The following is an 11,753-nucleotide window of genomic DNA, read 5'->3' as shown; positions in this document are numbered from 1 at the left end:
AGGACGACACGGGGTCCGAACTTGACGAACCATGGCGGGGCACTGGTTGGGCGCACGTCATGAGCGGCAGGCGGGATGAGCTGGAAGCATCGAACGAGAGCGGTCGCGAGCAGCCGGAGCCAACGGCGGGTTGGCTGCAACGCTGGAAAAAGTCTTGGTAGATGTTCTTCGAGTTCAGCGACCGTGAGTCCAAGGGCTTGGAAGCTGTCTACGTGCGTGTAACCTTGAGCGACGAGCGTCTCGATGTGCGAGTCGTGATCTTTCGCGAGCCACTTGAGCTTGCTTGACGCGGAAAGATGCGCGTTGTGCCAAAGCGGAAGACGGTGAAGCACGAGCGGAGCCTGTTGGGTGGTGTTGTCCTGCGGGAAGGTGATTGCGTCTAGGGCGCTCTTCGGGCCAATTATATCTACATTTGTCTGCACCTACCAATGGGTGCTTTTGGTGTCTGGCGAAAGGCAGTCGCAGCTTCATATGCATGGTCTGTCCGGGTGTTCCTTGATATCTTTGGTATCTTGGCTGGTTGAAGTAACGCGGGATGTCATGGATCGTAAAGCAGGGTGGAGAGGTTTTGTCGCATCAACAGCAGTCGAACGAGGCTGCACCGCCCAGAGCACCACCGTATCACATTGCTTTCTCGATTGGCAATGTTGCAAGGCGGACAGAAGAGTGGCATTTTGAACCGGAGGGTTTGCGAAACGTTGCGTCCAACCTGTGCTGCAACTTCAATGTAGCGACCTACTACGACATCTGATCCAAAAGAATCGATCGATCTTTCGACAGCATGCTTCGCATCCTCGCTTTGCGAAATGTAGTCTTTTACGTCGGTAGACAGCGTCGATCGTCTTGAGCTAGGAAAGAGCACATATATGTGCGATATGCGTCTCCAAGGCGATGCTACTGCACGTTGTTGTTGTGCATTTTCAGAAAATCGGCTCCGTATCGTAAAAGATCACGCAGAATTTCATTTCTTAGTCGTTAGGGTCACGTTGTTTACAATACCATAACTCACCAATTCTCAGACAGAACAGGTGGCCCACAGCACCTCAGCGCATCCCGTGGATCATCGCTCCGCACGCCATGCTGAAGGCCATACCATGCACCGGTACTGCGGTCGCTTGCTGGGATGTTGTTACCATGTTTTTGTGCATCAAAACTCGTTAAGCTACTGCGCCATCGCAATCGACGTACGCCAGAAAGTGATGTTGCGCGTCCATTTTGGGTGCCAATGAATTCTGCCTCACCGATCAATCCTTCAAACCGATCTTGTGAGGACGGCGCGTCGATTCACCAACTTGGTGGACGCCAGACAGGCGTACGGTGCTAATCCCACGGCATTATCTTGTCGACACTGACGTGAGATGGTCGTGATTGCGGTATGTGTGTCAATTGATGTAGAGAAAATGGTCGCGGGTACTCGAGGGCATGTGCGCGGCGCCCGATCAACCTGGAATGGATGAGTAGAAGCCCCTGTGCAGACGATGCTTCGGGTCGTTGATAGGCTCGACGTGTACAATCGATGCAAGACTACCTCTCTGAGTTGAGAGCACCAAACGAAACGTCCAGTCCTCACGCTCACTAGACACAACGCAGCGTTAATATCGCACCTGCTTTTCTACAGGATATGGCAAAGCACCGTGTCCGCGCTATGTTACCCACCCAGTCCATTCGGAGCCATGATCACGCCATGTAGCGCTGGATAGTATCGGAAGCCGCCCATGCCGCAAAAAAGCTCGCAAAACGCCATCCCACGAGTATCCACCAGAGGTGCACCAGGCGTCCACGGTCACAGTAGTAACGTGCAGCTGCACTGTGTACAGAACGGATCAGGTCCGCGGCAGTATCTTTTTCCCATCTTTGGACCAAGGAACGCGCTGGTACAAGGCGCAGTCGCTGCTGAAGGCTGGAACTCGCACGCCCGATCGATTGCTGTGTCCTAGCTTGCAAGAACGAAAACAAGGAGCGCTATGACCTATCCGGGTACCGTTGCACTGTCCGTCGACTCATCGGAGATATAGTAGTACGCTCGGACTCTGGTTCCTTCAACGCGTGCAAATTGGTCATCGACGTGGCGTGGTCACGGCGGGGGCAGAATGCGATGTGCAACTCGTGCGGTAGTAATGGCGTCCGGTGGCATCCCTCGAACGCGACCTCGTTTTCTTCATTCTTCATCTTGCCACACACTCGATATGACCATGACCACGTGCTATTTCAATGACTGCAACAATGCGGCGCTCAGCGACAGCTCCAAGTGCGAGTTCCACAAGCACCGCCTCAAGTGCCTTATCGATGGCTGCCACAACCAAGTGTACGCGCGCCGTCTCTGTGTCCGCCACGGCGGCAAGAAGCTCTGCGCCTTCCCCGACTGCAACCGCAACGCGCGCCTCGGCAAATTCTGTTCGCTTCACGGCGTCGTCACGCACAAGCGTCACTGCAATGAAGACGGTTGCCTCAAGATGGCCCACGCCCGGGGAAAGTGTGTTCGCCATGGCGGCGGCCGTCGCTGCGCGCACCCCGAGTGTCCATCGCACGCGCGCCACAAGGGCTACTGCAGCCGCCACGCGATCCTTATGATGCCCCTGACGCCGCCGCACCAGCTCGAGGCCAAGATGGACATGACCATCTCGCCGGCCGCGCGCTGGCCAGGCGGGAATGGCTTCGTCGCGTTTCGGCTCGGAAGCACAAAGAAGCAATGCACGTTTCCCGACTGCACTCGCCGCGCCCACGCTCGGCGCATGTGTGTGCGCCACGGAGGCGGCCGCAAATGCTCGGTCGAGGAGTGTACTAGCCACGCACGGTCGGGCGGCCTTTGTTGCCGCCACGGACGCGGTCGTCTCTCGCCACCCTCCAAGTGCAGCGTGGCGTGGGGCTCCCCCGAGGTTGGGACATTTGAGATTGCGATGACGGAGCTTGACACTGCCATCCTCAACAGCCTCGTGCAAGACGACGACGATACCGACGACGAATTCTCGCTCCTCGATCCGACGTGGCTCTTTACAGAAACGATCGATATGGAGCTGGTAGATTTTGGGTTCTAATACGCTCTTCAACTACTAGTATATATTATTGCGCACGTCGTCTAGCATGCGTTCGACTGCAGTGGGCCGCATAGAAACAAGGACAGCAAGATCGTAGTACGTCTAGAAAGGAAATCGCATAGACACGAGTGTACACGGCAGCGCTGAGGTTGAATCTGTTGAATGCACCCAAGAGAGGACTGCCGCGGATGCGTCGTGGTGCAGGGTCGAGCAGAGAATGCAAGCGATGGCCTTCTGATATTGTCGCGCAACGTGGGCTCTTGGCATACCGCACGCATGTACGTCGAGGATGTCCCACAACAGTGCTTCAAGACAGCAAAGAAAGATACCACCAACCGACGACAGGTAGCCAAGTTGCATTTAGAACTGCGCCGCTCGCGCTAATTTTGGATCTGTTGGGTGCCGAGCCTGTCTGCATTGACAGGCTAGCTCCTGGGCTAGCTCGGTAGATTTTCTCTTGGGACAAGAGGCCCGCGTCGCTTCTACCGCCACATTATTTAACACATGGAATATTTGCGGGCGGCGTCCACTGGCAGTGTTTTGTTGAACTGAGTTATATTACATGCAATTATGAAGATATGGTGGACTTCCTGATGCGCTCGTGAGGCGTGGCCGGTGCGTCAGCGAGGAGCGTTAGTGGTCGTGATTCGAGATCGTGCGAGGGACCAGGTAGCGTGTACACCAGGGATCGTCGCGGAGAGCGATCAGCGACGCGTCAAGAGATGGCACCACAGCGCGACGAGCCAAGTGCCGGATGTGCAATCGTGCGGTAGTAGCTGCCCGGATCGCGAGCGCGGCAGCGGGAAGTTGCGTCAGCGTCGAGCGGAAGACACGGTTGTTGCGTTCGAGCCAAATACAATACCAGACGCAAGCACGTAAGATCAGCCAGAGGGCACGAGCGGGCGACTTGTGGACCGAGTACGGCGCGGCGACATCGTCCTAAAGAAAGCCGGCGACCGACGACGGGAGTTGCATCTGCAGAATATCGCGCATCGGTGCAAAGGTGCACCAGATCGCTTGGACGTATGGGCAGCGCACAAGAAAATGATCGTACGTTTCACGGGCTTGCGCATCGCAGAGAAGGCAGTGTCGGGCATCGCGGCCGAGAAAGTGCAAGCTGGCTCGGACGGCGACGGCTTTCAGCGCGACTCGGTACACGAAGTCGCCGTATCGTGGAAGGACGTGAACCGGCTGCCGTAGAGAGACAAATGAGGCCGCTCGGCCCGGGTGCTCGTAGAAGGTCGCTGGGACGCCGATGTCCACTGGCAGTGTTGGGTGCTTGTTGGATCCCGGGATGCTACGTAGCTGACGAGGCACCCTTCACAAAATAAATCCCGTGAGGCTAGTCGTGTTATGCAACAACATAAAGACATTGCGTTGGATTAAAATCACAACCGCATCTCATCAACATCAACAACATCAACAAGAACTAAAATACTGATATTGCGTCAATTCGTGCCAGTGGTGGCGGCGTGTATTTTGGCGCCAAAAATCTGATTCGGACGTTGAAGTCGAAATGAGACGGCGGGGATCAAAACACTTTGGGCCCTCCGATTTACGACGTTTGGTATCGTAGTGGTATAGGGTCGAGCTTATTTGCAATAGTCTTACATAGATCTTCGTTCCATCATGTGATTGCAACCGAAGGTGGTGCGTTTTGTCCCGACAGACAGAGACAGCATACGCTTCCTTCAGTAGAGGCAATTGTGACCTCTATTTGAAAGCACCTGCTCAAACGTGGTTGCGGAGCATCTGCAATCAATGCTTATCCTCTGCGCAGTACATACCGTTTTGACCGCTCAATCAACGACCAGTGCATCGCTTGCTGTCGACAACCGCCCGCAAGACTTGATTAGCACTCCTCTACGATATCCATTGAGCATACCGTTTCGACTACGATGGAGATTTCAAAATGTAATGCCTTTGTAGCGCCAGTCATGCGCTGGACCTTCACGTCGCTCCAAGGTCGCGTGTCGGTGCCATCCGAAACGAGCACAATTTCAAAGCTTAAATAAGAGAGCTTATAAATGTTTTCAAGCAACGAGGCGAGCGACTGTATCCGGATGGGCGCGAGCGACGACACACGTGCGCCTGTCTTTTCCCCTCGCGCGTCTCACGAAGGCTGCGACGACGGTCGTTGCCGCTCAGCGACGCCGACATATCGCACTACGTGGAGGCCTTCGCGCCAAGGTAGGATATGCTATCTACAGACTTCATCGGGGACTAAATTGTTGCTATTGCTACGACTAATTAACTAAACTACGTCATCTTCTTCTAATATCTTACGCTGGCGAGAGAGGCCGCGGCGGCTGCTCGTACGCAGTAAAGCCTTGCGCGTACTCTGCCTTGGCGGCCAAGTCGCTGCGCGCCGCATACTCGCTGCGGGTCGCATTTGTGTTGCTGCTCGTGGCACTCTTCGGCTTGACTTCGAGACGGGGCGCGGGCGCGCTGGCTTCGGCGAGGGCGGCCAAGCACCGGAGGGGCGGCAAGAACGAGTTCAGCGACGGCAGCGGCGCCGACGGCGGGAGGTGCGACGCCTCGTGCCACGCCGAGGGCGGCAAGTACGGGCGGTCGTAATCGTGCTGGACCATCGAGCTGGACGCGGCCGCGAGCGACTGGCCAAGCGGCGGAAGGACGCCATAGAGCACGGGCAGCGGGATCGGCGACCGCTCCTTCTTCGTGCTCGACTCAACCTGCTTGGTGTGGCGGCAGCAGTAGCCGCCCGTGCGCGCGTGCGCCTTGCAGCTTTCGACGCGGCACTTGCGACCGCCGCCGTGGCGGACGCACTTTTGCTTGGCGTGCGCCATCTTGGTACAGCCTTCCTCGATGCACTGCTTCTTCGTGTTACTGGCGCCGTGGCGGGAGCAAAAGTTGCCGACGCGCGCGTTCATGACGCAGCCCTCGTACTGGCACTGCTTCTTGCCGCCGTGACGCACGCAGAGGTGCCGCGCGTACACTTGGTTCTGGCAGTTGGCGACGTGGCACTTGATGCGGTTCTTATGGAAGCTGCACTTGCGCGTGCCGGGCACGGCGGGGTGTGCGCACTCGTTGAACAAACACGGCGTAGCGTTCATCACAAAAGCGGAATGGCACGGGTGGTCGAGCCGGCGGGGAGAGGCAGGGAAAGGGCGACGGCCACCTGTTCGTGGTCGCAAAACCACCTGCGGCCGGCGTTGCTCACAGGCGAAGAGTGCTGGTTTTACCTTGGGCAATGTAAGGCGCTGCGATCCTACCACGCCACCTGGCGGCCATCAACGATTGGGCCAGAAGCGACGCCAGTGTCCCACGGCCTTCCGAGGCGCGGCGCGTCGCCGATGCCCTCGACAAGGACGACATGGACGAGGGCTTCTGGAGCGAGGGGCGGGACGGTGCGAGGCCGACATGTACGGGGCTTGTACGGCAGTAAGGCGTGAGTAGCTCGTGATACACGTTGCCTCGATGTATGCAGATCGCCGTGTGTGATTGTAGCAACGTTCGTCGACACGACATACAAAAATCAAGTTTCGCGCTGGCACGAACAAATCAGTTTTGTATGGAGACGATCGCGAACGTGGTCGTGGGCCCACGACGAGGGGATGATCTAATGTGACTACAAAGTACAATTGTATCTCGTGGGGCAGAATCCAACCAAAGTCAACAACAGCACCTGTGGGCACGCGTGCGCGTACAGGCCGATGAAAATAACGCGGTATGATTGGCTCACGCGCTATGCGAAAGGCCATCGTAATGCATTACAAAAAGAAGTGAGTCTGTGTCGTGGGTTCGGGAAGCTGGGCCAGTAAATTTTGGGCCAAACCTTGAGCTTCAACTCCGTTCCAGCGACGGAAATCACCTCTACTCGGGTCATGGCTGCGATGGCTGGCTGCGAAGTCGTACGGCAATGTACTTTCTTTTTGTATGCGGTATACAGGAACGTAGATACGACCCGGAAGTCGACCGTCGTGTTGACGTCACGCAGCTGGCACGACGATGCTGCACGGAAGGGTGTGGCTGTGTAGTACTCGCCGCGCACGTGCGACGCGCATACCCTCACGTACCGACTACGACGCGCCGTTGTCGTCAAACGAGGAAGCACAAGCACGCTCTACAGCGAGCGCGGCGAAGAGAGCATCCCATAGAACCGGCAGTGACTAACTCGCACTTCGCGCGCGCCCCAGCTTGTCGCTGAGACGCGGAGCCCAAAAAGGACGCGTGGCCACGTTGTGCGGATGTGCAGATGGGCGGGTGGTTACACGGTGTAATCTCGCGCCGCCACGTCGTCGTATCCGGATGCTGCCTTCGCGATAGAAAAGCTACCGCAGCCTAAAGCAACGCGCGGGTCGCACGACGACAACGCGTCCACACGGGCGCGTGCGCTTCAGCTTGCGCCACGATGCGCGAGGTTCATCTCTCGCAGGTGTGCGGGCTTGCTGACGCATCGAAGAGCGTACCTCGACATGGGCACGATTTTACGTTGCTTGCAAAACAGACTGAAACGCAGCGGTCGCCAGTGTGCAGCTTTTCCCGACCTCTCGGGCTCTCGGGTATCGACACGCTTGCAAGAAAATAGTTTGCAAGACAGAAGACGCGCGTTTGCATCGTCCGCATCCACGCTGTCGCACAGGGTCGCACCCTTCGTAGATGCGTCATGTGTGCATGTGGAGTCCACATGCACACAACATCGTTTCATCAAGCAAGTGTGTGCATGTTTTACTCGTCTTAGTCCTCGTCAGACGAAGAGTCTTCGTCGGAGGAGTCGTCCTACGCGGAATCGCTGTCGCCAAACAGTAGGTGGTCGGGAATGTCTCCGCCATTGATCGTGGCGATAGAATCGAGAAGAATCTCGAGGCTGCCATCCTTTTCGAGCTCCTCGATGCTGCTGGCGTCGTCGGTCGAGTGTCTCGTAGTTGCTGCGTCTTGCTCTTCAACAGTCAAGGTCAAAAGTCCAGCGATCATTTGCCCCACTTTGCAGTCGCGTGCTGCGTTGGAGCTTCCTTTGCTTGAGATCGCGCACGCGCTGAGCCTGGTTGTACGCAATGGCCGACTGCATCTCGACCTTCGCATCTCCCAAATAGCCTTGGTCAACACAGCCTTTGTCGCCTTGTGGTTACGCTCGCCTGCCGCTGCGCTCGTTGGGCACGTGAACACCCACTGGTGAACACCTGTACCCAACATGAGACGCCCAAAGTCACGATAACGTTAGAGGAGTGCTTGCGACCAAATGAACGACGGTTGCGATTGTCAGAGGGTGTCAAAGACGCTTGTCCCGCCAGAAGCCATGGCCACGTACTTGCCGTACAGTGCCGTCGTGCTCGCCACGTCGTTTGGACGGGAGCGGCAAAGAAGCTGGATCGCCTCGCGGCATTGGCTCAAAAGATCGTCTTGACCAAGAGCCAAAAAATCACCGTCATCGGTCTGCTCGTGCACATCGCGCAAGGCGTCGTAGTACGGGTCGCAGCGGAACGCCAACTCAAAGACCGGGGAGTAAATCCGTTTGAAGCGCATGTGAAGGCGCTCCGTGAGGAACTTGCGCGTCTCCATGGGATCGACTCCAACCTCGCGAAAATTGCTCGATGCGAGGTCCTTGATGGTCATCTTGATGAACAAAGGCGGCGTGGCACATATACAGTCGTGCATGTGCTGTCACGACCTACTTGTACTCGTAGCGAGCACAACAATAACGTTACAGAGCCCATTTTCCATCATCGAAAGGTCCCAAAATATGCACGGCAGGTCACCGCTCAGTTTTGGATTCGTGGCCGACGAAGTCACACACTAATAATGAATGGCTAAATTATTTCTAAGGTAAATTTGCGACTGGAAGGTAGAATCATTGAGAGCAAACGAGGCTCTCGTCACGTCCCCATGACACGCTGCTGCTGTCATCTGTGGTATTTTGAAGGACGCAATCCAAAATTGCGTGGTCCAAGGCCTCCAGTGACGACGTATTACTCGAGCTGTCCGAGTCAAACCAGTCTTCGGCTTGCAATAGGACGAGGAGGTCAGGATCGATCGCCGGCGCATTGTTGAGAATCTGCTTGGAGTGGCGCTGGCAGTAGCCCGCAATGCGTGCGAGGGACGTGCATCCGCCAAACTTGCACTTGCGGCCACCGCCGTGGCGAACACAGCGCTGGTTGGCGTGCGCCAAGTTGACGCATCCTTCTTCGATGCACTGCTTCTTAAGCCCGACGATCGCGTGGCGCGAGCAGTAGCCACCGGTGCGCGCGTTTGTCTCGCAGTTGTCGGCAAGACATTGCTTCTTGCCGCCATGGCGGACACAGAGGCCGCGCGCGTACACTTGGTTGAAGCAGTTTTCAAACGAGCAGCACACTCGACTTCGATGAAATGTGCATTTGGTGCAATCGGGCATCGCAAGGTTCGTGCAACCGTTGAAGCAACAGTTCGTCGTCACGTCCATCGTCGTTGGTTATTGGTCGGTCTGCCCGAGACAAAGGGTTTTTCACAATGAGCTCACAAGTATCTTTTCCTTCTGCATCACGCGACAACGTGTAGACCACGCGACTAGACGTTGTCGTTTTGTCTCTTTCGACATCGACGCTGACGACACCAAATGAAGCAAGAACAACTCGTCAACGGAGTGAATTTCACCGTTTCATGACCCATATCCGGATTACATGACTGATGGTCGTTTTGTTGTTTGTGGACTTCCTCAATCAAGACCGAACTACTTGGAGGCAACAATCGTGTTGGTGTCCGCTATGCTTGCGGTGGGTGAGGTGGGTTAGCTATTTGACTACCAATTTGGAAATGGCTTGAGCTCGTTTGCTCTGCGCCTGGATCTTGGATCTTGTAGCGTGTGTGATCTTGGAACCGGTCTTCTAGATAGCTCGGCCTTGCGCGGAAAACCTTTTCAACTTCTTGGAAACGGACCTTGCAGACCAGTGAAAAGGGGCTCATCCGTACCAGATCGCAGCGAGTTTGACAAGCCCACAGCAGTACGCACTTTATTTCATGCCCATGTGCGGCTGCACGCTTTTACACGTTTATTCGCATCGTGTCAAATAAACGAATTAAAATCAAGTCCCTCAACCGACTACACACAACGAAGAAAGTCCGACAATTTTATTTAGCATAGTTTTATCTATTGTAATAGACGACCCACTTCAACAACAACGAATTAGAGCAAATGCTACCTGCCAAGCGATACCACCGGTAAAGCTATCACAACAACACCCGCGATGTCTTGCATCTGCGATTGACCTATCCGTCACTGCTAAGACGACAACTATAGGTAGTACACTTTGAGCATGCTAGAACTGGAAGTGGATCGTCAACCAATGCGAACGTGGTAGACACGACACGTGCGCTGCGCTTCTGGCGCGTGTGCAGCTCGTGGATGACATGAACGTTGGTCCGCACGATCGAATAAATAGAGCGAACCAGAGCCTTTCCCTTCCAGGAAACGTTGCACCCAGAAATGCAAGTTGTTGGGGGTCCGCATGGAGCATTTTTGTTGCAGGTCCAAAGTTATGATGAGGCCAAAGACACACCTGCCTATCGCATGTCGGCCATGAATACAAAGAGTTGTGTGTGAAATGTATCTGGTCATTCCTCAAACATTGTTCTGGGCTGTCGCTGCTTCGATCGATCGCTGCCGACGACTGATGCGGTCTCCGCATCCGCTGTCGTGACATTTGGTCATTTTACCGGATCCGGATACACTACCACATGGTGACAACAAACGAGTTGCACAACGTCGCTGAGTTGTTTCCTGCGATTCATCCGCGCGGTAGACTTGATGAACGGACACAGGTAGCTCATTTCCATTTTAACTTCAAGATATGCAAACGACTCTGTCCTCTCCAGAGATCTGCCGTTTCAATGGGTGTAGTAACCCGGCGATCGACGGCTTGGCCAAGTGCGACTTCCACCGCCATCGCCTTCCGTGCTCCGTCGCGCGCTGCAACAACATTGTGTACGCCCGCCAACTATGCGTGCGCCACGGCGGCAAACCAAAGTGCGCCCATGATGACTGCGATGCGAACGCGCGGCCTGGCGGCTTTTGCTACCGCCACACTGAAGTCCGCAGCAAGCGTCTTTGCTCGCAGCCCCTCTGCACGAATGCCGCGCACGCCAAGGGCTTGTGCGTCCGCCACGGCGGTGGCCGTCGCTGCCGCGTCGATGGATGCAAGACACTGGCGCGCAAGGGCGGCTGCTGTGTGCGGCATCGTGAAGGAGTCGCTTGTGCCGATGCGTTCGAGATGACATTGGATTGGATCGACGCGATTGAGCCGCTCGACGATGCCATTCTGGATTGCCTGATCAAGACGTGCGCCGCGGACACGTCATCGTCGTCGCCTACCACCATCGATGTCGAATGGTACGCGTTGTGAGGACCCAGTAAAATTTTAACTTGTCTTTTTATGGCCACGTGATTCTTTCGTTCTCGCTTGCCAAGTTCGCGCTATTAGTTGCTGGTGCGTAGTGACAACTTGACAAGGCACTTCAAATCAAAGTATGGCAGGGTCGGACGATCTTTTTCGGCGTAAATGAATCTCGGCATGATGACTGTGTATCGAGTTGTCGGCTTTCATAACGAACGGGCCGATCTATGCTCCGCGCGGTCAAGTTCCGCGCACATTTGCACTGGCTCGACAGGGCCGACCAAGCGTGCCTCTTCTGCCCCGCGCACGAGACGTACCGCCACTTCCTCGTAGACTGCGACTTCATCAAGGACGTGTGGAGCACGCTTCACGCCGTCACGGTCCCTTTGGGCGT

At 55.7% G+C, this 11,753-nt stretch overlaps 5 protein-coding genes across 5 annotated transcripts; 2 read left to right on the top strand and 3 right to left on the bottom strand.

Annotated features, from left to right (window-relative positions):
• Positions 1 to 2,186: 2,186 nt before the first annotated feature.
• Positions 2,187 to 3,035, top strand: SPRG_12767 (hypothetical protein; the record flags this gene model as incomplete). The annotated part of the gene is made up of 1 exon (XM_012351480.1): positions 2,187 to 3,035. The coding sequence occupies one exon, from the start codon at positions 2,187 to 2,189 to the stop codon at positions 3,033 to 3,035; it is 849 nt and encodes a 282-aa protein (XP_012206870.1).
• A 2,282-nt stretch (positions 3,036 to 5,317) lies between these two features.
• On the bottom strand, positions 5,318 to 6,109 carry SPRG_21183 (hypothetical protein; the record flags this gene model as incomplete). The annotated part of the gene is made up of 1 exon (XM_012351483.1): positions 5,318 to 6,109. The coding sequence occupies one exon, from the start codon at positions 6,107 to 6,109 to the stop codon at positions 5,318 to 5,320; it is 792 nt and encodes a 263-aa protein (XP_012206873.1).
• Positions 6,110 to 8,255: 2,146 nt separating this feature from the next.
• SPRG_12766 (hypothetical protein) lies at positions 8,256 to 8,555 on the bottom strand (the record flags this gene model as incomplete). Its single annotated transcript, XM_012351479.1, has 2 exons — positions 8,256 to 8,395; positions 8,420 to 8,555. 2 exons carry the CDS (start codon positions 8,553 to 8,555, stop codon positions 8,256 to 8,258), a joined length of 276 nt encoding a protein of 91 aa, XP_012206869.1.
• A 289-nt stretch (positions 8,556 to 8,844) lies between these two features.
• SPRG_12765 (hypothetical protein) lies at positions 8,845 to 9,432 on the bottom strand (the record flags this gene model as incomplete). Its single annotated transcript, XM_012351478.1, has 1 exon — positions 8,845 to 9,432. One exon carries the CDS (start codon positions 9,430 to 9,432, stop codon positions 8,845 to 8,847), a length of 588 nt encoding a protein of 195 aa, XP_012206868.1.
• Positions 9,433 to 10,773: 1,341 nt separating this feature from the next.
• SPRG_12764 (hypothetical protein) lies at positions 10,774 to 11,368 on the top strand (the record flags this gene model as incomplete). The annotated part of the gene is made up of 2 exons (XM_012351477.1): positions 10,774 to 10,787; positions 10,867 to 11,368. The coding sequence occupies 2 exons, from the start codon at positions 10,774 to 10,776 to the stop codon at positions 11,366 to 11,368; spliced, it is 516 nt and encodes a 171-aa protein (XP_012206867.1).
• Positions 11,369 to 11,753: the final 385 nt, after the last annotated feature.

Source organism: Saprolegnia parasitica (genome assembly GCF_000151545.1).
Source record: "Saprolegnia parasitica CBS 223.65 unplaced genomic scaffold supercont2.80, whole genome shotgun sequence".
Lineage (NCBI taxonomy): Eukaryota > Oomycota > Saprolegniomycetes > Saprolegniales > Saprolegniaceae > Saprolegnia > Saprolegnia parasitica.
Note: the sequence above shows the minus strand (reverse complement) of the source record. Positions and strands in the feature narration are given on the sequence as shown.